Here is a 26,965-nt window from a genome sequence, read left to right on the forward strand (position 1 = left end):
ACTGATTAGTTGGGCCCTTACATTGTTTGACCCCAATGAATGTTATAGCCATTATACACACCTACTAAAGCCTAACCTATGTCAAGCAAACCAAATATAATGACTTCTCCCATTTCAACATGCCAACTATCCTTGACCTGATAGGATTCACTCCTATGGTCTCTTTCTAAGGTCTCTTAGTGGATGAACCTAGAGACCCATATTTGGTTCCTTCTTTAAATTTCTATCTAAGACTTTTTGACTTGCTCCCAAACTATTCATGTACTTTTAGATATAAATTGAAATTTGGAAACTTAATATGTGCAATTATTAAGGGTATTAGCAATGAAATGTGATCAACAATCATTGTATAAGTGCTTATAAATGATTATGAAGTAGTAATAATGAGTGTAGATGTTAGAGTAATCACCATCAGTCAAATGGATAATTGAGGTAAATATATTTTCTAAACATGTTGTACTAAAAACAAGCACAAATGGTAATCACATTTTACCTTAAAACAAGATTTAGTGAGCTTTTTGTTAAGTGTAAACTGATTAGTAGGGTCCATACATTGTTTGACCTCAATGAATCGTATAGCCATCATACACACCTAAAAAACCCTAACCTATGCCAAGCGAACCAAATATGACAACTTCTTCCATTTTCACAAGCCAACTAGCCTTGGCCTTACAAGATTCATTTGGGTCTCTTTCTAAGGTCTTAGAGCCCCATATTTGGTTCCTTCTTTGGATTTCTATATGACTTTTTAACTTGCTCAAACACAACCCCAAGAAGTAGCATGTTTTGGAGATTCCTTGAAAAGACATCCTACATACAAGTCAGAAGGGTTTACCTTTACTCATTTGGAAAGCATGTACGAAGATAAAGAGAAGGGCAATTTGAGGCGTTCTCATAATGACGGATCCAACTTTGACCAAAAAATTGGTGGAGAAGATTTGAGAGCAAAGCTTAATCTGGTAGGTTATAGTAATGCATAATTACTATGTTAAGAATAAACTTGGAATTTTAAGGTGTCTTTCCATTTGGCTACCACATTTCATAACCATGCAAAATCTAACAAGGATGCAACAAAACATTGTATGCCACCTATGTTACAAGTCGGCTAATCATAATAGTTGCAAAATTTATCCAAACTAGCATGACCAACAACACATGATGAGCACAAAACCAAGTCCGTAGGTTCAGCAAAACCCTCCACTACACATATGGGTCTACTTCAAGGCTAGATTTAGGAACGAGTCGGCCAGGGTCGACCCAAGGTCCACTCCAAACCCTACAATGCTCGAGGTAGATCTAGGTGAACCCAAGCAAACACAAGGGCCACCCAAAAAAATCATTTTTTTAACATTTTTACAACCAAAAAAGTACCAAACACCTAATTTCAGTATTAAGCGATAAATTTGGGATCTCTGCTCCTAGACCCCACTAATTGCCATCCACAAATCTAGGCCCTTGGTTTCCCCATCCTTGAGTCTTGTCCCCACATTCCCTCATCCCTTTATTCTGAAACTTTGTGGAATATAGCTTATTTTGCCCAAAATTAAAAAAATTTGCATGTTGTGAGTTCTTCAACTAAGACAAATTGGTGCACATGCCCCTTAATACAATAGGGATAAGTTACCGGTTCTTCCCCTTTTGGCCTGGGTTCCGGTTCTGGTTCTTGCCCAGTCCTGGTTCTCCCCGGGTTCTCCTTGGGTTCCTCCTGGGTCCTTCCCAGGTGGTCAGGTTCCCTGTGGGTCCTGCGTCACAGGACCCACAGGGAACCCGGCCACCTGGGAAGGACCCAGGTGGAACCCAGGTCGAACCCAGGAGGACCCGCATGAACCCAGGCTCGTGGTTTCCCAAAAACGGGGCCCACGGGTCAAAAAAACAATAAAAAAGAATAAAAAGACTTTTTAAAATAGTTTTTTTTATAATAAAACTCTAATTCGCTCCTTTATAACTTTTTAAAAAAGACTTGAAACTTGAATATTATCTTTTTTGCAAATTATGAATATGATATTAGACTTTAGTTATTAGTTTACTGATTACATTTGCGATATATGAATATTTATTGGCATTGGCAATTAATAATTATGGATTTATCATTTATCATTTATCATTTATGTATGGAAAGTCACATTGTATATTTTATTTTTGTATGGATTGTATATATTGACCATATATATAGTATATGGGTATATATATATATAATTAAAATATATATATATGTGTGTGTGTACGGACAAACCCGTACCCAAGATTTTTTTTTTTTGCCAAATCCGCGAATCCATACCCGAATCTGAACCCGAACCGGTAACTTAGCAATAGGGTACAAATGAAGCTAAGGATTTGGTCTCTACTCCAACTTATGTCGCATGTCACACAAGAAACTTGATTACAATGAGAAGCTGACAAGGAATTGGGATCTAACTCTTAGTGTGCTGACTTAGACGTTAGTGTGCTGACATGGCTAGTGGAAATGGCATTGTAACTCATCGTGGTTCAAACGAAACTGAACCAAATGTTGACTCCAATGCTCTCTACAAAGAGCAACATGAAAATTGTAATGTTTTACTGTATATTTACATTTGACAAATCACTAAATTATGAATTTACATGTACTTTCTTTTTTGCAAATTATGAGGTACTTAGATATTTTGTTTCTTGGCCATTACAAGTATCGCTATGTTTATAATTTTAATATATAAAAAACAATTAATTATATATACACATACTTGGAGAGAAAAAAACCATATAGGCATACCCATACCCATCGCCATACCAAGATCAGAATCTTAGGCATACCCATACCCATCGCCATACCAAGATTGGAATCTTAGGCAAACATAATATGAAAATGGTGTTCAGCATATTGCTAAGATGTACAGATTAGAGCTCCAATAGATAAATCAATATTGTATTAACATTTGCCAGGTAAATATTCTAATATATCTAAAGCTGCAAAGGAGATGCAAGCAACCAAAACTATTATCCTCCTAAAACACCTAAAACACATATATGATGGCAATTTATCTAGTAAACCTTGCTCCGTGAGTTTCATACTATGGTGTCTCTATCTGCTCGTTTAAACACCTTGGGACTGCTTTAATCTAGCCCTTGGTTCATATGCCAAATTCCATTATGAAATGACAAATTCAGCTAAAAAAAGTGATTATTTTAAAAGGTTCACTACTGTATGCATTGAATTTTTCATTATAAAAAAAATTTGGTCAAACTCACTTGGAATATTCTTCCACCCCTGTAAACTTTGACTACCATAAGTTGATGAATATCTGTGCATAATGATGTTTCGTTATCCATTGAATGTCACTTTCCAGAGTCATTGTGCCTAGTGTTTAGAACTTATTTCAACGCATTCAAATACTTTCTTTTTCTAAAGCTTCTAAAAAGAAATTACAGTGTTTTCTTCTAATGCTTTCCCACAAGCATCTGGGTCTACAAGCAGACATTCTTTTGATTCTTCTCTCCTTAACCTTCAGTTTACTTTTATCACAAGTTTGGTATCGACAAAAAATACCTTGCATGTCTTAATGTTTTCAAGTCTTAGAAACATAAAAGCTGGCATATTAACATATATTTTATCTCCACTGACAGTGCCTACATTTTCCCTTGATAAGTGATCAGATATAGATCCTAGTTTATTTCATGACATTATTTTACATTATTTTTTTAGTAAAGCATTTAATAAATCCTGCTTTTAAGAGTCAGATAACCAGAAAAACATTGGTGAATTAATACAGTGAAGATAAGCAAGTATTCGCCAGGAAAAGCAAATAGATGAGGACTGCTAGAAGGGTCAGATGACTTGCACAAATCATACTATGACAATCTGATACTTCAAAACAGTCACAGCCTTCTTTAACTTAGAAAACATGATAGAATGAATACGATATACCTCCAAAGTAGTGCTGATCGTGGTTTTCGTCTTCCCAGACGGTTACTGTTTTCTAGAGTTGAATTCTGCTTTATGAGCCAATGAACACCATCTGTTGTGCTTTCCCTTGTGCTGGAACTCATTGACCGACCCACTGTTTCTCCTCTATCCTCTTCCCTCATTGAAACAAGCACCATTCTCAGCATTGTTAAAAATGGTTGGTCACTGTCCAACAACTGCTGCAATGCAATCATGCCCCCCATTCCAATTCCAGATCCTCCTACAATTGCAAGCCCACAACCAGGTCCAGATTCATCTAACAGCAGAGCCTCGAGCATCGTGACACACTTTTTGATCAGGGGGAGTTCGATCCATTCCCCACTTTCATCTCTTTCAAAGACAGAATTCCAGATTTCCCATCCACTTCCTCCACCACCAAAACTTTCAGATTTAGGTGGAAGACCAACTCCATACCACATAAGGCTCCTTCGTTTCCATCCTTCAGCTAAGTTTATTGTGGAGCTCCCATATGAGACAAAAGCACAACGAACAGATTCATAAGGTTCAGCAGCTGCAGCAGCTGAAAGGCGTTCCATTGCTGCTGCAGAAATTTGCCCATTAGCATCCGCCATTGAAGCAAGAACCTGTCAGCATCAACATTGCAAAAAAAATTAATATAATATATGAGACAAAACATATAATTATTTATAACCTATTGGAAGTGAATGACAAATATTAAGCATTGACAAATCACGGACTACTGATAGCATTAATTCAGAGTAACTTCTAAAGACCCAATTTTCTAACAAAACAAAAGATGTTAATCTAAAAGCATACTCAACTTGATCTAGAAGCAAAGAATCTGTCTAAGAAATAAAGAATGTCATATTTTGCACGCTGATAGAATTGAGATAAGCCTAAAGAATTTTTCAGGGTGCCATTTACAAAACAAGTAAAAACTAACTCACAATTAATATCCACATCTATAGAAGTTACATGGCTAATAATATACTGTAAGAAAAAATTAAAAGCTACTGCATAAGCAATACAAAAATTAAAGCAATCAAAATATGCTCTCAAACCTCCAGATATTTTCATATTTATCAGACAAGACCATAGAATGAATTACTTACATCTAAAGAGAAACCTCCAGAATCAGTGAAAGATGAAACCCTTCGAGGTCCTGAACTATCCACACCCTCTGATGTTGATTTTCCAAAAGAGGATGAATGCCCCCCACTAGAAAATGCAACTGAAACAGGTGAGCCTGGTGTGGTAACAGATGGTGCCGTATTATATACCTGGGATTGAAAACGAAGATGATCTTCAACAAGCATCAGAACAACAATAGCATTTTCCGCCAAAGCCACAGATAGGTATGCTGCTGATTCTGCTTCAGCTTTTGCAGCCTGAGGTGATAACCCTCCTGCAGCAACTCCGGCTGCCGCAGCTGCAATAACTTGAGTCTGCTGCAGAAAATGGCAATAAAGCTTCATTCGACTGAACCATCTACTAAAATAAAATTGCATTAAATTAGATGGACACAAATGCTGCCGAACTATATTTTATGATTCAGCCGTAAAGGAAAATGAAAATTTACTATTTTACCGAGCATTTTGACAAGCAGATAAAGTGTTAGCTAGCCAAACTATTCTATAACACATGAATGGTACAATAGGTGCAAACATAAAAACACAGCATAAGATGTTCATTACAAGTTCAAATGTCATATAAAGTTGCATAACCAGAACTAGTAATAATACATTGGTCTCAAAGTTTGTTGATGCACTTTAAATTTGGCCTCTAATTTTCAATGAAAAAGATTGATATCAGCCTTGGTCACAATTTCATAATACATTGGTCTCAAAGTTTGTTGATGCACTTTAAATTTGGCCTCTAATTCTCATTGAAAAAGATTTATATCAGCCTTGGTCACAATTTCATAGGTTTGCGTCAAAAGTATTTTGATAGTGACTAGAATAGAACTAGTAAACTGTTGCATTTCTGAATCCAACACCACCCAGATTCCATGTTCCAAATTTTATGTGAAACCCATTTGAAGCTTTATCTCTTTTGTCTTATTAAAGATCTTCTAAAACTTCTACCTGTTTTTACTGATTCTATAGAGTCCCTGAAAACTCTTGAATGAACTTCTTTTGTATCACAGCTCATCTATACACTGAACTTCTCCTCCTGGAAGGTTGATAAAAACTATCACAACTAAAAGTGGGTGGAGGCATGTTACAGTTCCCTTCAAATTTAAATTCAAGGATTCAAATTTCAGCACATGCCCATAATATAGATTAATGGGAAGACATTAATGTGCACATATGATCAGCACACAATTTTGTATTCACCATTGTTTGCAAATTCAGTGAGCTCTCATCAAACTTGCAAGTTTTATTTGCCTAGCAAGTATGTCGCCAAAGACTTGCACACCAAATCCTGCAGAGAAACTTGTGAGTTTCTAAAAAAAATTCTCTATAAATTTGGCCACTGAAAAATGTTTGCAGACATTGATAAAAACATTGACTTGTTCTCCTCTTGTTTTGGTTACAAGTGAAAAATTATGAAACATGGCATGCACCATGAAGGTCCCTGTGGCCTCAAAGAGCTTAATTGGGTATGTGCCAGGGATGCTACCCCTCTACCCTTCTGGGTGCTTCCACCCCCGAACCCCCACTACAGTTATAACAAGGAAACATTAACAAACAAATGGGCTGCACTGAGGGTAAAAGCAAAGTTATTCCCTTTTATCTGGACCAAAAAACAAAAACAAGCATTTTTCACTATTTTTATGAAGTTTTCAGCTGTTTATTGTCTCCCAAGTAATTGAATTCCATTTATACTTTTGGTTTGCAGAGTCAATCGTTATTCACAGTATTGCTATTAAGATTCAGAATTTTTCTAATGCATTGTCTAAGCTTATTTTGTGTATTTATGTAAAAAAAATAATTTGCCCAGTTTTTGCCTAATGTGTAAATCTCAATTACTATAATTATACACTTTAGTTGACTAATTTAATTACAAAATCGATCATTCCATTGATTTATCTAATTATTCTAGTAGATGAATTATATAATCTACCTTAATACTTTATTGTAAATTGTATAATATGCATAAATACATTATAAGTAGACTATAAAAACAGTAATACTATAATTAATAATTAACATATGGATCAATAATAGACTAATGGATTCATTCATCTCTATGGAAGAACATTACAAGATTATTTAAGTAATTTTAAGTTTCAAATTTATGCAATACTTTTTATACTGGAATATAAAAAGTATGCAAACATTAAAAAGAAATAAAAATATATTATATGCTTATATTTGAGAGAAAACAAGACTTTATGATTGATAAGTGCAAGTTTCCCAGCTGCAATTTTAAGATCATATTAAAATTTGGATGTTTTACTAATAGGAAAACCTCATTCTTAATAGTTAAAAAGGCCAATTGAAGAAAATAGCGTATGAAAATTTATCTAGAAAAAGCAATGCATATATACAATTACTACATTTGATATTACCAATCTATTTAAAAACAAGATTTAAGTGGACTACAGGTAGGAGATATTGATACCTCAATTATCAACATATGAACCCTTCAACAAGGAGGATTAGACTGATTGATATTACAACATTAACATTTGAGAGTTTGGAAAGAATGAAAACAGCACCATGCCAACTGCTTCACGATATTTAAATCTTAAGATTGTATGCTATACTCCAAAATTAAAATGGATTTTTTTAATAGTGTAACAGTCACTATGTATAACCTTATCTGATTTCAAATATTTTAATTAAACTAAAGTTACCTGAACCTGAAGCTCTCTTGTAGAAAAATCAATCAAGCCTCCCAAGAGCCTCCTCTTAAAAACTGGTAATGATTCTTCGCGTCTTCAACACAATAAATGAACAATTTTGTAAGTTTTCTTTAACCTCATATAGAACCACAGCCTATTCAAAGCCGAAGTCTTCTAACATATTCTTATAAAATTAGTTTCTTCAATGTTATAAGACTAGCATAAGATAATATTAAAACCATGCAGATGTGTTATCTATTCAAAGCCAAAGTCTTCTAATATATTCTAATAAAACTAGACTCTTCTATGTTATAAAAAAGCAAAAGATAATAGCATGTCAATCAAATGATTTATATGCAAGCTCTATAAAATACAACCTTCTAAAGCCAAGTAAGAAACAAATGTAGAAGACAAAGCACTCAAAACTAAACAGGGAACACATCAAGCATCGCAAAGACAATGTTTGTGGTCATGTTTATCCATGCCAAATAACTTTTCAAACTACATATGAACATAAGAGATGAAAAATAAAAAACTTTATTGATTAATCATTAAACTAATTCCCTATCCACACGGTTGAAGTAATAAAGAGCACCCAAATGCAGATCACCACGCCACAATAAAGCAACACATAACTTCAAGGACACATGTATGTCTAGTAACACATCGAAGACTGAAGCCTATCACTCCCAGTACTGGTCTAGGCCCACTGGTAATTATTAGATATCCTTGATTAAAATAAACAAAAAAAAGCTCTACTTAATGGCCAAACAAATAGTGTGATGTAAAAACCCATTGTTCTTAAAGGCAAGGGCAGTAAAGTCACAAGTTAACAACTAAGTGGCTAGTTTAAGTAACAAAAATGATAATCAATAACCTGACCATGGCTGCATTAAAGTTGTGCAAATAAGACAGAACAGAGAACAAGCAGGAGCAGAAGGATGTATTACAGAAATGAAGTATAATTGTGCACACACAAGTTAAAAATAAAATGTACACTTTGCTATTTATTGGAATACTATCCAGCTGGATCATTCACTTAATAAAAATGTCAAGATCACAGAATGATCCACTCTTCCTTATGTCATCAAGCAATGTTTAAACCCTACTTTCAGTAGCGAAAACAGGCACATATTTGATAACTTCCCATGATTATTACTAATCACTAATCAAAAAGTTAATAAATCTCAATAACATTTATTGCACATAGAAAATACACTGCCAACTCTGAGACGTCTGAGAATAATAGTAAACATCATGGGTTTACTGTGGATGTTTCTGATCTTTTGAGTGCATTTTCAGGCCTATCAATGTCTTTTCAATAATGTTTCTGCCAATTTCAGCCACTTGTGCAACTTCTCTTCTCTAATATCAATAATCAATGAAACAAAATCCTCATTGTTCACTTATTAATATATTCCTAATGTGAACTCTTAACAGGCAATGTTACATCTTGTTTGTCAAGTTATAAAAGTATAAGTACATTACGAGTTAATAGATTTCACAAAATTAAGAACTGGGTCACCTCTAGGTGCTTATATTTTATTTCAAATATTATTTCTCATTCTTTTATCATTAAGGAAGATATGATGTTTCATGGAAGCCCTTCAATTTATTATTGTTCAAATTAAAATATGATTGTTGAAAATCGAAACTGGGTTTAAACATTTTCAGAAATATCCTAAAGTGTAGTTATTCAGATCCATCTATATTCCTTCCAATCTAACACTAAAATGATAATATTTTTTCCACTATCAATAACTTCTCTAAGGTGTATGTGCAACTTGGAAATAAGTAATACCGTTATACAATAGTTTATGCCTGATACATAAGCATATCAATTCAGAGGCTCATCAAGAAAGAAATACTTCTTATATTCCTCATTATATTTAATGAAAAATGAAAAACTGTGGAACTCTATTATGCAAAAGTCAAGCTTGCTACGCATATTTTCAAGTTTCACGCTATTTTCTTGTGTTTTCATTCTCCAGGAGACAACCAGCCTAGTTCTGCACTGTGCGTGTTCAGATCTCTGTTCCATTTCAATGAATGATCCTTCTCCCAAATGATGTTTTGAACAATGCTAGTTATAACTGTGTGTTCTTTTGAGTTCTATTGTAATGTCCCTTTTCTGAAATAGGATTTATAATAAATAATAAAAATTAAATTAAAATATAAATAAATAATAAAATATAATATACTATAATTACAAGTTAATTAAGTTTAATGAAAAGCCAAGAGGCATGCTATGAATAGTTGAGACTCCCTCAAACATGAGATATAAAAGGGAGAAGAGTTCATTTGAAAGAGGACAAGGAAGAAAGGGAAAAAGAATGGAGCATAGGAATTAAGGAAAGGTAAATGGAAGAAGAAGGAATGTTAAGTAAATAATAAGGAAGTGATTCTCTCAAAAAGGCAGAAATAATGAAGGGTTATGGCTATTTCAAAAGGTAATAATTATAAAAGATTGTTACCATTGCAAAGAGCAGACATGGTGAAGAGGTGTGACTCTCCCTCACATTGGAGGATATAAAAAGGAGGAGATCTCATTTGAGGAGGACACGCAAGGGAGATCAATTTGGAGAATAATTTATAATTCTCAAAGGGCAGCAATGAAAGTGATGAATCAAATCTTACAAAGATCAATTCAATTGAAAGGGGGAAATTGGAGAAATCATCCATAAGATCAAAGAAGACAAGAAAGTCAATGGATCAAGTGAGAAATATTTAATATCAGAATTAATAATGGAGAAAATTATCAGACTTTGATATTTACAAGGGCAAGGTTTAGGGCAATCCCAAAAGGGGACATTACAAATGGTATCAGAGCACCATTCTGGCCACCCTGAGGGACAGAGGATAGTTAATGCAAACTAGCCAAAGCGCTTGAGGGCATTGGAAAGAGAAATGAAGCAATTTGTTGAATATCATTTCTACTCAAGGCAGACTTGAGCATACTTATGAGCAGCAAGATGGGGTTAGGCCCACTTTCTGGCTCAAAATGCATTATGAGCAGCAAGATTGGGGTTAGGCACACTTTCTGGCTCGGAAAACAAAAAGGGATCTAACAGCATGTGTATTTGTGTGTATACTCCGTGTCTACGTATATTCATGCATGCTTTGTGTTTTTATGTGTATGCTCCGTGTTTTGTTCATACTTGATGTGTTTTTAGCAAGAATATTCCATGTGTTTCCAAAGCCATTTCATATTGGAAATCGTTTTGAACACTCCATGATCATTGCTTGAGGGCAAACAATCTTGGGTTGGGTGGATTGTAATGTCCATTTTTTGAAATAGGATTTAAAAATATATAAAAAAATAATTAAATTAAAATATCAATAAATAAATAATAAAATATAATATACTATAATTACAAGTTAATTAAATTTAATGAAAAGTCAAGAGGCATGCTATGAAGAGTTGTAACTCCTTCAAACATGAGATATAAAAGGGAGAAGAGTTCATTTGAAAGAGGACAAGGAAGAAGGGTAAAAAGAATGGAGCATAGGAATTAAGGAAAGGTAAAAGGACGAAGAAGGAAAGAAAAGTAAATCATAAGGAAGTGATTCTCTCAAAAAGGCAGAAATAATGAAGGGTTATGACTCTTTCAAAAGGTAATAATCATGAAAGGTTGTCTCTCTTTCAAAAGGTGATAATTATGAAGGTTGTGGCCATTGCAAAGGGCAGAGATAGTGAATGGGTGTGACTCTCCCTCGCATTAAAGATATAAAAGGAGGTCTCATTTCAGGAGGACATCCAAGGGAGATCATTTTGGAGAATAATTTTATTAGTCTCAAAGGGCAGCAATGAAGAGTGATGTCTCATTTCTTGTGAAGAGGTGTGACTTCCCACAATTGAAGATATAAAGAAGAGATTAATTCAATTGAGAAGGGGCAATTGGAGGAGTCATCCATAAGATCAAAGAAGGCAAGAAAGTCAATGGATCAAGCAAGATTTAGGGCACGCATGAGTCAAAAGGAAATTCAAATTTTCAGAAATATCTACCACGCATTGATGGCAGTCCATGCAAGGGTTCAATAATAGCCATTGAAAAAAGCATTTGGAACGTCACAAACTCAAATCCAGGGATTAATAGCAATTTAGAAGTTGTTGGGGCAGTTGGAGGAGTGTGCCTAGCCATGGTGATGGAAACAATCTGCTAGGCATCAAATTTATGTTACCATATTTTCACCTAAGGCCACTAGAGAGAAATGTTGTACACTTTGACCAATAAGAGCATTTTATGTTGGGTTGACTAACATGTGGCCCAATAATACAACAGTATCTCATCATGTCTATTGACAACTAAGCCACAATACACAAAAATATTTCATCTTTCATGCCCATCACAAATCATTGGAGTGAACATGAGGTCCAAATTCAAAACTACGATGCTAAGGAGCTTCATGATCTACTGAAAAGTTGCCATTTGTCTACCACCATATATAATATTGCCAAACTAGAAACAAAATCAACATTTCCATTTAGAAAAGACAGCCATTGTGCATCACAGAAATGAAAGTGGGATCCACTCTAATGCCTCTCATGTTTGTGTTATGTTGTATATATTGTGAGACCTAATCCATATAGCTATACCTGTGTATTTGATTCAAGATTCTTCGTATCACCATTCTCTTTGTATTGGCATTAGTATTGGATGAACTTTATGAGACATTTATAGTATTACTACATTATGATAGATATGTTGTTATCTTTCCGTTGAATATGCACATGTAGGCCAACGGTTGGCTACTATCTCCTCCTAATTTCCCACCCCAGAGTTGCCAACCAACTATAGAACTTAATACCCAACAATAACTATTCCCTCCCACCAATGGCTATTCTGAGCACTCACATCTTAAGTTAAGTCATTCAACCAAGGCATGGGGGCAATGCATCAAACTCTAGTGAAGAATTGACAACAATCGACCTCCAACAATATTACATCTATAACAAATTGCTAGCTTTCCCAAGGGGTATAGGGCATGGTTGCACTTTAGTGCAATGCTATTTCAAAAAGAAAGAGTTGACAATCCTTCCCTAACTTAAGCTTAAGTCACTTGAGAGTTTGGTCAAGCCCTAACCTTGATCGTACTCGTGCGGCCCCTACCTTTCTCAATATGTCCCCCCTCCTCAACTGACCATTCACCCATCTTACCAAAGTGATCCTCAATCTTTTAAATTGTTCAAACGCTAGCTAAAAGAACACGAAACTAGGGGTCAAAGCAAGCATAGACTCTTGTTTGAGTATAGGGTCCCACACTCGTGCGATAGTTTTCATGATTATTATGATTGAACCCCATTGGGGGAGATTGTATGCGCTTTAACTATTATGTATATGCACAAATACACTTGACATATGATGAGAGGTTACAAGTACCAAGAATTTTTCCACCTAGCTTCACAAATCTAAGCTATTCCTCTACGGTGGTTATGAGGAGATGTCACATTGGCCATGCACATATTACCCTACCCATTGTACTCAGTTCAAATATAGTTTCCTATTATTTTGTTCAATGATATACCCAGATATCATGATTGATAATTTGATAGTATTCTAGATACCCTAACCCCTATGTGGACATATAGTAATGAAAATTTGAATTTTTTATCCTGATTTATATTTCCCGCGAATTTTAAGTGTGAAAATCAGTTTTTTGCAGTTTTAAATCCTAATTTAAAGCTGAAATTGAAATATGCTTGAGTACTTGTCAATTATGTGTTTTGGGAAATGAAGATAAATTATATCAATTTGGGAATTAAAAGAAAATGTTTTATTGTTTTATTTTCAAAATGTGAAATTTGGCTTGAGTTAAAAAGGGCAAATGAGAGTTCATTTATATACTTAGCATTTTGGAGAGCAAAATTGAGAGGAGAGAAAACCTTCTATCTCATTTGGACTCCGAATTGCACGAGACCAGTGGCATTGGGATAGAAATCAAGAAGGGAAGTGTTTCCGGTGTTCGTGTCTGCTCAAGGATCTCTTCATTGGAAATTCATAGATTGAAATTGAGGTATTTTGTTGAATCTTCATTTATACTCCATTTTAAATGTTTTGAAAGCTCACATTAGCATTGTTAGGATGTTAGCATTCTTTCTTGCATTTCATTTGAGTCAATTTGAATGTATATAATTTATTATGTGAAAATTTTGCAAATTTTCCAAAATACAATGTGTTGGGTGTTGACGATTGTAGCGGCGGGAGACTCCTTGGCCGACTACGATCAAATATACAATTAGCCTTTTGGCTTTGCATATTTATGTTGACCGATAATTAATAAAGGGTGATTCATTTTTGTTTAGCAAAATACATTTTATTAAAGGGCCGACTTGGGAAAGTCAGCCACCCTTGAGAAGAGTCATGTTGATTCGAAGGGAGCCGACCCTTGAAGAAGAGGCACCTTCGCTAGGGTATAAAGGGAGATCGATTCTTCTCTCCTTGGATTGAATCTCATCCACAACAGTTCGTATATCTTCTACAGCAGTTCGTATTGTTTCATACATCTAGCTTCAGGGAGTGAAGTGATTTTGTAAAGACATCTTGCAATTTGATAAATATAGTAAGAGATCTTGTTACTGGGTTTTTTTCTCCCTCATGTTGGAGGGCTTTCCCAGAGTATTTTGCTGTGTCAATTATTCGATATTGTTTGAGCTCTGCTTAATCTAATTCTGATCATAAAAATAGCATGGTATCAGAGCAGGTTTAAGAAAGATCGTGAGTAGAATTGATTAAGCATCAAACCCTCTGTTGTTCTTCTCATTTTTTTAATGCGTCTATCTTAGCGTCTATCAGAACATATTCGATTTTGTCCCTATTCTTTAGAAATTATATCAAGCTGTATGTTGGGCTACTAAGGCGTATTTTGGATTGTCTTATTAATGGCGACATCGCTGTTGGAGAATACCCAGGGGTGTGGAAGCCGTAGAAACACCCGGCACAGCTGTGTTACATTAACTGAGGTTGCGGAATTAACTCTCACTGCCGCTACATATTCATACTTTTTTTTCATGGTGTTGAGAGTGGGATATTCATACTCTTTCTTCAAGCATTATTGGCAACTTCGTATCAGATTGAAGGCATTTTTTATCCTTATTCTTGAGGAGGCGATATCATTGTCTGAGCTGGATCGACCCCTCTATTTGTTTGAGAAGAGGTCGTGGCGTATTTTTGAAGGCTCGAACTTATTTTTCATTATTTGATTGGCATACATCACTAGACACAAGTTTGAGGATTTTAGCATCATTAGAGAAGCTAACTTGGGTGGCATAAGAAGCTAGCTTTTGCTGTTGGGGCACACTTGGATTATATCCAGAGAGGCCGTAAGGGAAAAAACAGTGTGAGGAGAATACGAGCTGCGATTTGCTAATATTATTTCCCCTTCATCGCATAGCTTTGGCATGATCAGGATTGAGTTATTTGTTGGTGCAACAACTTGATCTGGACAACTTCATTATTGACGGTCGGACTTCTATTATTCATCGGGATTTCTTAACCATTGACCTGTGAGTGGCATAAGTTCTAGTTTATCGACTCATTCCTTCCAGCGTGAGTCTTAGTTGAAGGCAAGGCCTGGGAGTTACATTCTGTGAGCGCCTTTCAAGTGGCTGAAGGGTGATTGTTTGGTGATCGTTTGTGCCTGTGATTTCCAATGCAGGCCATATTGACTTGAATCGGCACTCATAGGAAGGACGATCCCCTATCGCTATCGTGCAGATTGGTCAAGTTCGAGTTCTCTGCAATGCTCGTTGCCGGTGGAAGTTAAGTTGTAAGTTGTGAATGTTTCGTCAAACGAAATGATGTGTTTGTCCCCATATTATCTGTTGATTGAGTTATTGGCACCGCAGAGATTGTTTGCGTGTAGGAGTTTTAAACATTATTGAAGATTGAGTTCTGAAGCTCCAACAATATGAATCGCAGCCAAATTGAATTGGAAATTCGACGGCAGGACTGAGTTGATCCTCGAGCCACAGTTGTTGATTGTTGATGTCATTTCCAACACTCCTTCAAAAGGAGTTCAAGAAGATGCAGTGTCCAGACTTGTAAGGCTTCTTCATTGGAATAAATAAATCAAGTTTCGGAGCCTATGAGCAGGTGTGTATGATTTGGACAGATGCATATTGGCGGCCCATTTGACAATCGATAGATAAAGTTCCGGTGCATAGTTGTTTTTATAAAGTCTTGACCATAGCTGTATGCTAAGTGTATGGACCATGGAAAAGGGCAGAACCACATCTAGGCATCATGCAAGAAGAGTTCTGCAGACTGGTGATATTTTTCTTTTATTTATTTATTTTGTAACTATATAGCTCTCTAAATGAGATATACCGAGACAAGAAGGTCTCGAGGTAGAGTTTTTAGAATAAATTTATAATTACTCTATCATTAGTCTGAGTTTATGGGAGCGTAGCTATTCTGGCTCCGAGTACAATGTTCCGCCTACATAGCGTGAGAATTGAGGCAATGATAACAGAGTGGTGTGGTCCGAGGGATATCACCGCTGTTGTTTCTTGACAGCAGAGGAGAGACCTGATAAACCCCTTTGGTACAACACAAACAAAATCTCTGAAAGCTCAAGAGCTTGGTGACAATCAAATTACCTTATCTTCGTAGACTTCAGGTTTGCTGAAAGTATTCAGGTTGAGAATTTGTTTGTAATTGATTCCAATTGGTTCATCAACAAATTTGAATGTTCAAAGACCATATTCAAATTTATCCAGCCATCACTTCAAATCTCTGTGTTGATGTATTCTGGGTCACCGTTCATACTGGGACATGGGCATGTGATCATGCCATGAACCTGTAGAACAAAGGTTGTGGTCTGATCTGAGCACAAGAGAAGAAAGTTATATTGAATGCAATGGTTAGTATTTATCAAGATCAATAAAGAGATAAGTATCTAATGCTCATTAATTTTTATGCAGTTATTAATTCATACAATAACATTAGGATAGTGTATGCTTCTGGCATTGGTATGTCTCTTCTGGATAATTTAGTTCTATGAACTATTATTAAAATCTCTAAAAATGCTTTCAGGACAGACCAAGAAGCATAAGGATGACGAGAGTTTGCATTCAAGGGAGAAAGAGCTTGATGCATCCTGTGAGGAAGACACACAAGTTGAAGAATCGAGACATAGCTTGCTGCCATGGGACTGAGTTAGTGGCTGAAGACATCTCTCGAAGAGGAAGGATTTATTGTCATCAGTTTCTTCGAAGAGAAGGAAATAACATTCAGAGGGAGTCTGACAAACCAACAGAGGCAACCTTGGACAAGGAGGTCAGGAGGTTGATGCAAGAACTTGAAGTTCGTATTGTTTCATACATCTAGCTTCAAGGAGTGAAGTGATTTTGTAAAGACATCTTGCAATTTGATAAATAGAATAAGAGATCTTGTTGCTGGGTTTTTTCTCCCTCGTGCTGGAGAGTTTTCCCAGAGTATTTTGCCGTGTCAATTATTCGAAATTGTTTGAGCTCTGCTTAATCTAATTCTGATCATAAAAATAACATTGGGCACTTCCCTTGTTATGATGCCCAAATTTTCTAGAATTGCTAAAATTATGTATTTTATGTCAAACTATGGGTGTTAAGCACTTTCTATCCAAAAGCGTATCTCTAGAATTTTGATTTCGTAAACCTTAACTTTTAGTGAAAATTGAAGCTATTTTGATGGAGTTTTCAAAAAAATGGGAATTTGTGATGAATAATGATGGATTATAATGTGAAATCATGTTGTAAGCATGTGAGAAATTGGGGAAAATGTGTCTTGTTTGTCTGTTTTGGGTGAATGTGCGCTGTTTTGGTTTATGCCACGTTCGTTGGAGAATGTGGTGAGCTTAAGATGTGGGTATTAGAGAGGGTTATGGGAGTGGCTCCCAATGTGTCCCGGGCCCAAATTTGCAAGCAGGCAATTCAGGGTGAGGAGTCAAGTGGAAACTAATGAAACATTGGTAATTAAATAATCAAGATAATTGGATGTCTTGTGTAATGTCCCCATTTTCAGGTTCTCTAGCAGTGCAGTTGCTGATATTCTGGGTTTGTGTTAGCTTGATCGAAGGAGTATTTCAATGTTGCCAATGAACTCAAATGGTCTAATGGAGTTGTTTGACACTTTCTAGGGGACTTCAAACAAATTGTCCATACTTACCATTTATAGTAAGTGTCAATTTTGGGATAGTAGGTGATTGCTTCAATTGACGACATAAAGTGTTTTGAGATATTATTATAAATAACGTTAAAATTCTGAAGTTAAATTGAATATTTAACTAACGTCATTTAATCTAATAAAGTGGCTTTATTTTGGGAACCTAGGGAGACATAAGGTGAATTCAAAATTAAATTAGGGCTTTGAACGAGGAGTTTTTAAAAAGGCATTTATAGCTCATTTTCAGATATGTTGAAGATATTTCTCTACTACTGAGAAGAAACCTGTGTGTGGTTCTAGAGATCAAACGCGGTTCATCTCAAGCCTCTAGAGGACGAAAACCCTCTTTTGGAAAAGCCTCTAGCAGTAGCATCACTTCATGAAAAGGCTCTAGAGGACGATCTACCCTCACTGGTATTTGTTGGAGATATTGTTCAAATATTTCACTGTGCATTTAAAGGTTGAGATTTTCTATTTAGTTATTCTCTATTACAGTGTGGCTCAGTCAGAGTTGCAATCGCTTGAAAGATTTTATCATTTGCACAGATTTACCAGATTTGCAGGTTTAAACTTATATCAGGTTACAGAAAAATATAAAATATCAGTATTACGTGTGCAAGTGGATAGAAGTAGATTTACATTTTTGTGCAGGTGTGTGCAAGAGTGTTTGTGCTATCAAAACCATATTGATTAATGATATTTTGCTTTAGATGGTAAATTCTACCCAGCCATACCACTTGATATTGATAGACCAGCAAGAGTCAAACCATCGTATGAAGGCTTCAGCTTCTATCTTTCTCACCCGGGCCCTACCCCAAGAAGTTTAAATCTTAGCGTAGCATTGAACTTTCAGGAAAGGGAATTGCTGCTAGTTTATCCCTTAATGGGGGTGGGACCTTGAAGGAGCCGCCTAGGCCATAATAAAATTAAAAAAATTTACCCTGATCCTTTAGTTTTAGCAGCTCAAAATTCTTGGGAGGTGATTAAAATGGATTCAGCATGTGTTTCACCACTCACTCCAGCCAGCCGCCAGCTTGGAAGAGTTAACAGAACTTATTTGTGTTTATTGGGCCCTGAGCACTTACACTACCCAGTCCGTGTGCAAGAAGGAATCCAGAAGTTCAATGCAGCTATTATAATGCTCAAAGAGAGTCAGCAAAGGGGAAGTTTGAAAGAATGCATAGGGCCCAGAAGCCCACAACAAGTATTCTGAAAATTTGTTTATATTTTAATAATCTTCCACTATCTCCAGCCTGTCAACTATGAGGGATCTAAGAAAGGTCCGAAGTCTGCTCAATTTAAGTTATCTAATATTTATGATATTTCAGCGGAACAATGAATCAGTAAATTTAAGTTTTTATATTGAGGGTTCAAATGTTTTTTTAGGTAAAGAATACAGTCATTTGGATTCACAGGAATTATTTACCGATAAATCATTCAGAAATTACATCGTTTTCTGTGCTCTCTTTACTTATATGCATTGCATTATTTAAGAACCAGCCCTTGCATCTTTAATTGGTAACATGCATTGCTGTTTGAAATTGTCATTTATCAAACCACTACCCAAAACAAAAGATTAGTAAGGCTCTTTATAGCAGCAGCATCACTTCAAACTCATATCAGCACTGAAGTCTTAATCAGCACATATAATTGTCATCAAGTTCTTAATACATTAATTAGGAAAATGTAATGAAGCTGAGGCTTTCAAACTTTTCGACAAGAAATAACTGAATTGTTTTAGATTTAGTTAATCAAACCCTAGCTCACATTTACACTTGCAAAACCCTCCTGATCATATTGTGCACCACTTTTACCATGCTTTCAACAAAGGATTACATGTAATCAAGCATTATTTAGGTCTTTTGCTTCCAGCAAACAAGGTTAATAGAAAAAAAAATGTCAAGTTCAAAATTAAAAAAATATTGTATATGTGAATAATAAATAAGGATACAATTGGCCTTAAAAAGTGTCATTCGCTAGAATGATTCCCACACAACTACGACAAAGATATGGGCAAATGGCAATAAGTATACTATCTAGAGAAATAGAAAATATTGTATATGTGAATAATAAATAAGGATACAATTGGCCTTAAAAAGTGTCATTCGCTAGAAAGATTCCCACATAGCTACGACAAAGATATGGGCAAATGGTAATAAGTATGCTATCTAGAGAAATAGAGCATAGTGAACATGCATCATAGTTACTTGTAAACTCTTTCTTGTGTGCTGTATTTTATAAAAATATAATCCTGTACCACAATAAAATCAATGAAATTATAAAACAAAATAAAGATCTAAAACATGATTCCATCCTCCTAGAAATTTAGAAAACATAAGGGCACTTTTCAGAAATACACTCAAGCACTCCTAAACTCATTAATGTCTACTAATTAACTAGGAATATCAATTAAATAGCTTGACTTTGTTTTCTTCCAAACAACTTATGAATTCAAAAGAATTTCATGTTTGTGATTCCTGAGGATCAGGTTGTGACTGTTTTGAAGAAAATCTACCTTATGCGCTGTTCACCAGTGCTTGACCCTCCAATCATTGCTAACCATTCATAACAATGAATTGTGGATTCAATATCCTGAAGAAAACGGTAAAATTGTAAACAGTTTCAGTAAAAATTTCATTCAGAACACTCCAAAATAGATTTTCAAAATGGAGTGCATAATAACCCAATAGCAATACAGACAGTTGCAAAGCACATTTAAGAACATCTATGTAGAATCAGTGTAAAGCAAAACATTTCAAATTGAGAACATCCAGAATATATGTGAAAAAGATATGTCAAGTAATATGAAGATCAAAGCTTCCTACAATGATACAAATCATATATGCTAATAGTAAATACAGTTAGTGCCAGCATCATCTTCCAATGTATTTACAAACACCACTACAATGACCACTATAATGTTCATCAAGAATTTAAAAGCACATGAGTCAACAATGAGCTAGATATGAGAAATATCATGCACTCAGCCTAATACAACAAACTTTTACTTTTTCAGCTTAATATTATAGGCAAATAACTTTATCTCAAAACATATTCATTGCATACTAACATTAACATGAGATCTAACTATTATTAACACAAATAGAACACAAGATATATACGTGGAAACCCCTACAGGAGAAAACCACGACAAAATAGCTTCCTTATATAGAAGAAACTCTTTTACAAATTCATAGGTATCAAACCACTAGAGGCACCAACCCCTCATTCTACTTTCCACCTTTTAACGGATGATGGATGATCCTCTTCTTCTCAACTTATGCTATAATTCTTCTTCTCAACTTGTTCTCCAGATCTGCTCTGAAATGATTATAAGACTGCCACAAAAAACTCTCTTCTCAATCTGCAAAAGTTCCTTCTTAAATCTGCTATAATCACTTTCACAACTTGTGCTATAATGTTGCTTTTATATTACCCTTAAATCTGCCACAAATCAGATTACAACCTTCTCATAAATCTGTCATAAAATTCTTCACATTCTCCTCATATAATAACTTCAACATACCTCTTCACCAAGAGAGGTAAGCTTTCACAAGTATGTTTTCATATTTATTTCTCCTCTGCTTTCACGTAATTCCTCTTCTTCACTTTATTACCCACACACAGCCCTTCAAACACCAATTGCGATTTCTAAATATATCTTTATCTTCCTCTCAAAAGATGTGACTCTTTATTAAGAGACATCATGTATTTCCAAGAGATACCTCTTCATTAACAAATGTTTTTCTTTATAATCTTTTATTAATGATATGCGCCTTTTTATTTGCAGATTACATTATTTAATTTCCTCAAATGCATCTCTTTATTAATCGCAGCCCTTTGTCATCATATCCTTTTATTTCTTTACTAATTCTTAATCACACCTTTTGAAAATATACATCCTTTCATTTATTAATTATATCCCTTAGCAAATCTTGATGAAATCGCACCTTAGAGGTGATCTCTATATAACAAATCGTGCTTCATTTTCTCTGTTTAATATCAGTCAGTATATTATATCGGTTAACATTTGTTTTAGTCTTCTATTTATCATTTGCTAATTCTGAATCGTGCCTTTGGGAAAGCAAATCATCTATTTGCCTTATTCTATTTAAAACAATGCGAGACACGCAATGGATTTCAAAGAATTGATTGATTAAACAGAATGAGCAAGACGCTCATAAATAATACAAAGCTATTTACAAGAATAGCAAGTTTCTAATAAGAAACTGCTGAGAAGATCGAAGACGATCTGTCTAAAATAGAATATACACTGAATGAGCATTAATACTAAAATTAACATATTTTAATATTCTATTACCCTCCCTTAATGCTCAATCTATTAACTACACCTATAGACCCCCTGAATTTTACAAATTTATCAGGACCAAGGGGCTTGGTGAAGATGTCTGCTAGCTGCTCCGAGGTAAGAACATACAGCAACTGGATGGATCCGTCTTCAACCAGCTGTCGAATATAGTGACAATGCGTTTCCACATGCTTGGTTCTTTCATGGAAGACTGGATTCTTGGCGAGTTTGAGCACTCCCTGATTATCACAGAACAAGGGAGTAGGACCTGCCTGGGAGACATGCATATCCGCAAGCATTCGTCGAAGCCAAACCGCCTCACAAGATGCCTTAACTGCTCCCCGATACTCTGCTTCTGTTGAGGAGAGAGCCACAGCCTGTTGCTTCTTACTAGTCCATGTGACAGCACCAGATCCCAAACTAAACACATACCCTGCTGTAGACTTACGGTCATCAACCAAACCTGCCCAGTCAGAATCTGTGTAACCACTGAGTATAGGATCAGAACTCCGAGTGTACAGAAGTCCATAATCAGGAGTGCCACTCACATAACGCAGCACACGCTTCGCTGCTAACCAATGATCAGCCTTGGGAGCTGTCATGAAGCGTGAAATGTAGCTCACTGCAAAATTGATGTCAGGTCTAGTGGCAGTAAGATAGATGAGGCTGCCCACTAGTTGCCTGAACAGAGATTCATCCACAACTGGTGAAGATGACTGAGCTGAAAGTTTGAGCCCGGGTTCCATAGGAGTAGAGGCGGGTTTGCAATCCTGCATTCTAAACCTGTCCACAAGACTTCTGGCATACTTGGACTGAGAGAGAAAGATACTGGTCTCAGTCTGCCAGACTTCAACTCCTAAGCAGTAATGTAGAAGTCCCAAATCTGTCATATCAAAGGTGCGGCACAAATCCTGTTTGATCCCAGTGATCAAATGTGCTGAACTGCCCGTAATGATTAAGTCATCCACATAGACAACCACAAACAGAATATCATTACTAGTATGCTTGATATACAGGTTTGCATCAGATGGACTCCGCTGAAAGCCATGATCTGTCAGGTACTTATCAATTTTCATGTACCAAGCCCAAGGAGCTTGTTTCAGAACATAGAGTGCTTTGACTAGTCTACAGACCTTCTGTTCTTGACCAGCAACCTTGAATCCTGGGGTTTGCGTCATGTAGACTTCTTCCTGTAAGTCACCATTCAAAAAAGCACTCTTGACGTCCATCTGATGGACTTTCCAACTGAACTGGGCTGCCAAGGCAAGAACGAGCCGTATGGTACTCATTTTGGCTGTAGGAGCAAAAGTCTCCTCGTAGTCAATGCCTTCTTTCTGTGAGAACCCACGAGCAACAAGACGAGCCTTATACTTGTCTAGGGTTCCATCAGCTTTGTATTTTACTTTGTACACCCATTTGCAGCTAATGGGCTTCTTCCCTAAAGGAAGATCAGAAAGGGCCCAAGTGTGATTCTTCTGAAGACTCTGGAACTCAGCGTCCGTAGCCTGTTCCCACTCAGGTATACCTTTAGCCTCTGAGTATGTCTGAGGCTCAAAAACACTGTGTATGTTAGCCATGAGAGCAAAATTGATTGTATGCTGTTGTTTGCTCTTATTACGGGAGGTTCTACCCTCAATGAGCTCATTATCCCTAAGATCACCAATGATCTTGGCCCACCATTTAGGCCGGAGAGTAGAAGTGCGAACATCTCGAGGAGCTGGAAGAGGCTCAGGATCAGGAGCAGGAGGAGGATTGTTCTCCGGAGGGAACTCAGGTAGTGCATCATCGAAAATAGATTCTGCATCATCCCTCCCATCAAGCGAACCTAATGGAATAAGAACACTGTGAGGCTGATCCTCAGAACTCTGCTCAGAAGAAGGGGACTGAAAAAATCCTCTGTCTTCATCAAATACAACATCACGACTGAAGATAAGACGTTCAGTGTCTATATCTATCAGTCTGTAGGCCTTATGGTGATCACTGTATCCTGTCATCATGAGTTTCTGACTTTTGGAATCCAACTTGGAGCGCTTAGCATCTGGAATCCAAACATAGGCAACAGAGCCAAAAACCTTCAGGTGGCTGATCTTCGGCTTCCGACCAGACCAGACCTCTTCTGGAGTCTTCCCCTTAACAGCCTGAGTAGGAGAACGGTTAAGTAGGTAGACAGCAGTAAACACTGCTTCAGCCCAATACTTACTCGGAACACTCCTGTGTTGTAACATAGAGCGAGCCATCTCAACAACCGTACGATTGCGACGCTCGACAACACTGTTTTGCTGAGGAGTGTAGGGTGTAGTCAATTGGCGTTTGATGCCATGGGTATCACAGAAGTTGGAGAATGCAGAAGAACAAAATTCCCCCCCGTTATCTGTCCTAAGAGTAATGATACTATGTCCAGACTCTTTTTCAACAAAGGACTTAAACTTCTGAAAGATACTAAATACATCTGATTTATGTTTAAGAAAGTACACCCATATCTTTCTACTAAAATCATCTACAATAAGCAAAAAGTATTTGCAACCAGTAACAGAAGATGTATTCATAGGACCACAAATATCAGCATGAAGTAATTGAAGTACCTTAGATGCGCGCCAAGACTTTCCATGTGTGAATGAAGTCCGATGCTGTTTGCCAGCTTGACAGGCGCCACATACTCCAAGATGCTGAGTCTGAATATCAGGTAACCCTGAAACAAGTCCCTCCCGAGATAGCTGAGAGAGATACTGAATGTTGAGATGTCCATATCTCTGATGCCACAAAGTGCTGAGAGGAGAAACACGAGCTGCCAGAGCCACTTCAGGAGAATCACGAGTGTCAAGAAGCCTATATAGGCCATGATTTTCTAGACCAACAGCAACAGTAAGACGAGTCTCCCGATCAATGATGGAGCACTTGTGAGCACTGAACACCACATCTAGTTGAGGAGAATTCCTCATAATCTGGCTGACAGAGAGCAGATTAAGTTCCATTCCAGGAACATAGTACACATTCAGAAAAAGGAGAGTCCTGCCACCAGACTGTATCTGAACAGTGCCTCTGCCAACAACTGTATACTCCTCACCTCCGCCAAATACAACGGAATCACTGAAAGGTGAGAAGTCTGTAAACCAGTCACGCCGATGAGAAAAGTGACGTGATGCACCAGAGTCGATGTACCAAGCAGAAGACCTGGCATGATCTGAAGACCTCTTAGCCATAAAGGCATAAAAGGCAGACTCCTTCTGCTCGGAATGTTCAGCAACATGCGCCTTCTGGTGTGACCCTCCCTGCTTCTTTTGTTCAGAAGCGAACCTCTAACGGCAATCTTTCTTCATATGGCCGTACTTGTGACAGTAATTGCACTGCACATTCTTCTTCTTAGCTCCATCCTATGTCTGAGAAGAGCCTTTCTGCTGAGAAGACTGAGAGGACTGAAATTTGCCTTTATCCTTCTGAAAGGATTGAGCTGTGAAGGCATTTTCCGAGGAGACTGATGTAGTACCACTACCAAACTGTTGTTTCCAGCGATCCTGCTGTAGAAGTTTGGTGCACAATTCTGAAAACTTCAGATCAACATTAGTGGAAGTAATATTGAGGGTCTCAATGAAGTGTTCATACGATTTCGGAAGACTTTTCAGAGTGATTACTACCATGTCTTCTTCCTCCATAGTCCGACCAATAGCTTCGAGCTGATCTCGAGTGTCCTTAATCCTCGTGAGGTGTTCCTGTAAGGACATACGTTCGTCCATCATAATGGAGAACAGCTGATTCTTTAGAAAGAATGCTCGGCTCTTGTCGGATGTCTCATGCAATTCCTTCAAATGCTTCCAGATGTCAGAAGTTGTCTTGCCGGAAGGAATCCACGGTAACTGATCATCAGTCACTGAGAGTTTGAGAAGCATAACTGCCTCCCGATTGCGTTCATCAAACTTATCTTGATCTGCACCAGGTGTACCAGGACTGAGCTCTTTGCCCAAAACAAGCTGGTCAAGACGCCTATATTCAAAAATGGTCAACATACGCTGTTTCCAGATGTTGTAGTTGTGACCATTAAAGCGTTGACTGCCTTCTAACATCAGATTGGTGAGAGAAGCCATTTGCACGTTTCCCAAAAAAAAATTCCTGGCTGACCCAAAAAAATCCAAAGACAGCCCAGAAATGCGTGCAAAAAACCCAGAAGGATTCTCCTGTCAGAATCTGGATCTGCGGGCTCAAAAATCGAGGCACCCAGAAAAAATGGACAACAACCCAGATTAGGGTTTGAAAAAACCACCACGAATCTGCAAGAAAAATTGAATTTCGATAAAAACTGGAGGTAAACACCTCAATCGAAGATTGCAGAGGTCGTGGGCGCCATTGTTTGCAGAGAGTGACGAGTTGTAGGTGGCGACGCTGGAGGTGACGACGCCGAAGCCTGCACACGTGCACAGAGCCGAAGTCTGCTGCCGATCACCGAACAACGCTGGGAACAGGTCGCAGGTGAACGACGCCGGGAACAGAGAGTAGCAGGTCGCGCAGGACGTTGTAGGCGGAGGTCGCGACGCGGAAGTTACAGACAGTAAAACGCGACGATACAACCCCGCAGGTCCAGAACACAGGTCACGGGATAAAACGCGACGCCGAAAAAAAACGATGACCCTGCACGAACACAGGTCGCGACGACCCTGCAAACAAAGGTTGCCGAAAAAACGACGAACCTGCAGGTCGAAAACCGACGATTCCACCCCAGAAGCCAAAAAAAACTTTGATAAATTTTTCCAGAAAATAATTTCGAAAATTTCCACTAATTGGAAATTAGGATTAAAAAATTTTCGAAAAAATTCCTCCTATGGCTCTGATAC

General features: G+C 37.0%; 1 protein-coding gene across 2 annotated transcripts in view; it reads right to left on the bottom strand.

Moving 5' to 3' along the window:
* The window catches only part of LOC131062490 (BEACH domain-containing protein C2), a 105,160-nt gene that overhangs the window by 49,348 nt on the left and 28,847 nt on the right, over window positions 1-26,965 (bottom strand). The window contains exons 9-12 of one of the 2 annotated variants that reach the window (XM_057996163.2): window positions 20,349-20,425; window positions 7,704-7,785; window positions 5,014-5,346; window positions 3,902-4,524 (exon numbers count right to left, since the gene is read on the bottom strand). In XM_057996163.2, coding sequence (XP_057852146.2) covers window positions 3,902-4,524; window positions 5,014-5,346; window positions 7,704-7,785; window positions 20,349-20,425 — 1,115 coding nt within the window. Of the gene's footprint in view, window positions 1-3,901; window positions 4,525-5,013; window positions 5,350-7,703; window positions 7,786-20,348; window positions 20,426-26,965 lie in introns of both variants that reach the window. The other variant, XM_057996155.2, reaches the window with a different exon arrangement.

The sequence above is a fragment of the Cryptomeria japonica genome, chromosome 5, assembly GCF_030272615.1.
Source record: "Cryptomeria japonica chromosome 5, Sugi_1.0, whole genome shotgun sequence".
NCBI lineage: Eukaryota > Viridiplantae > Streptophyta > Pinopsida > Cupressales > Cupressaceae > Cryptomeria > Cryptomeria japonica.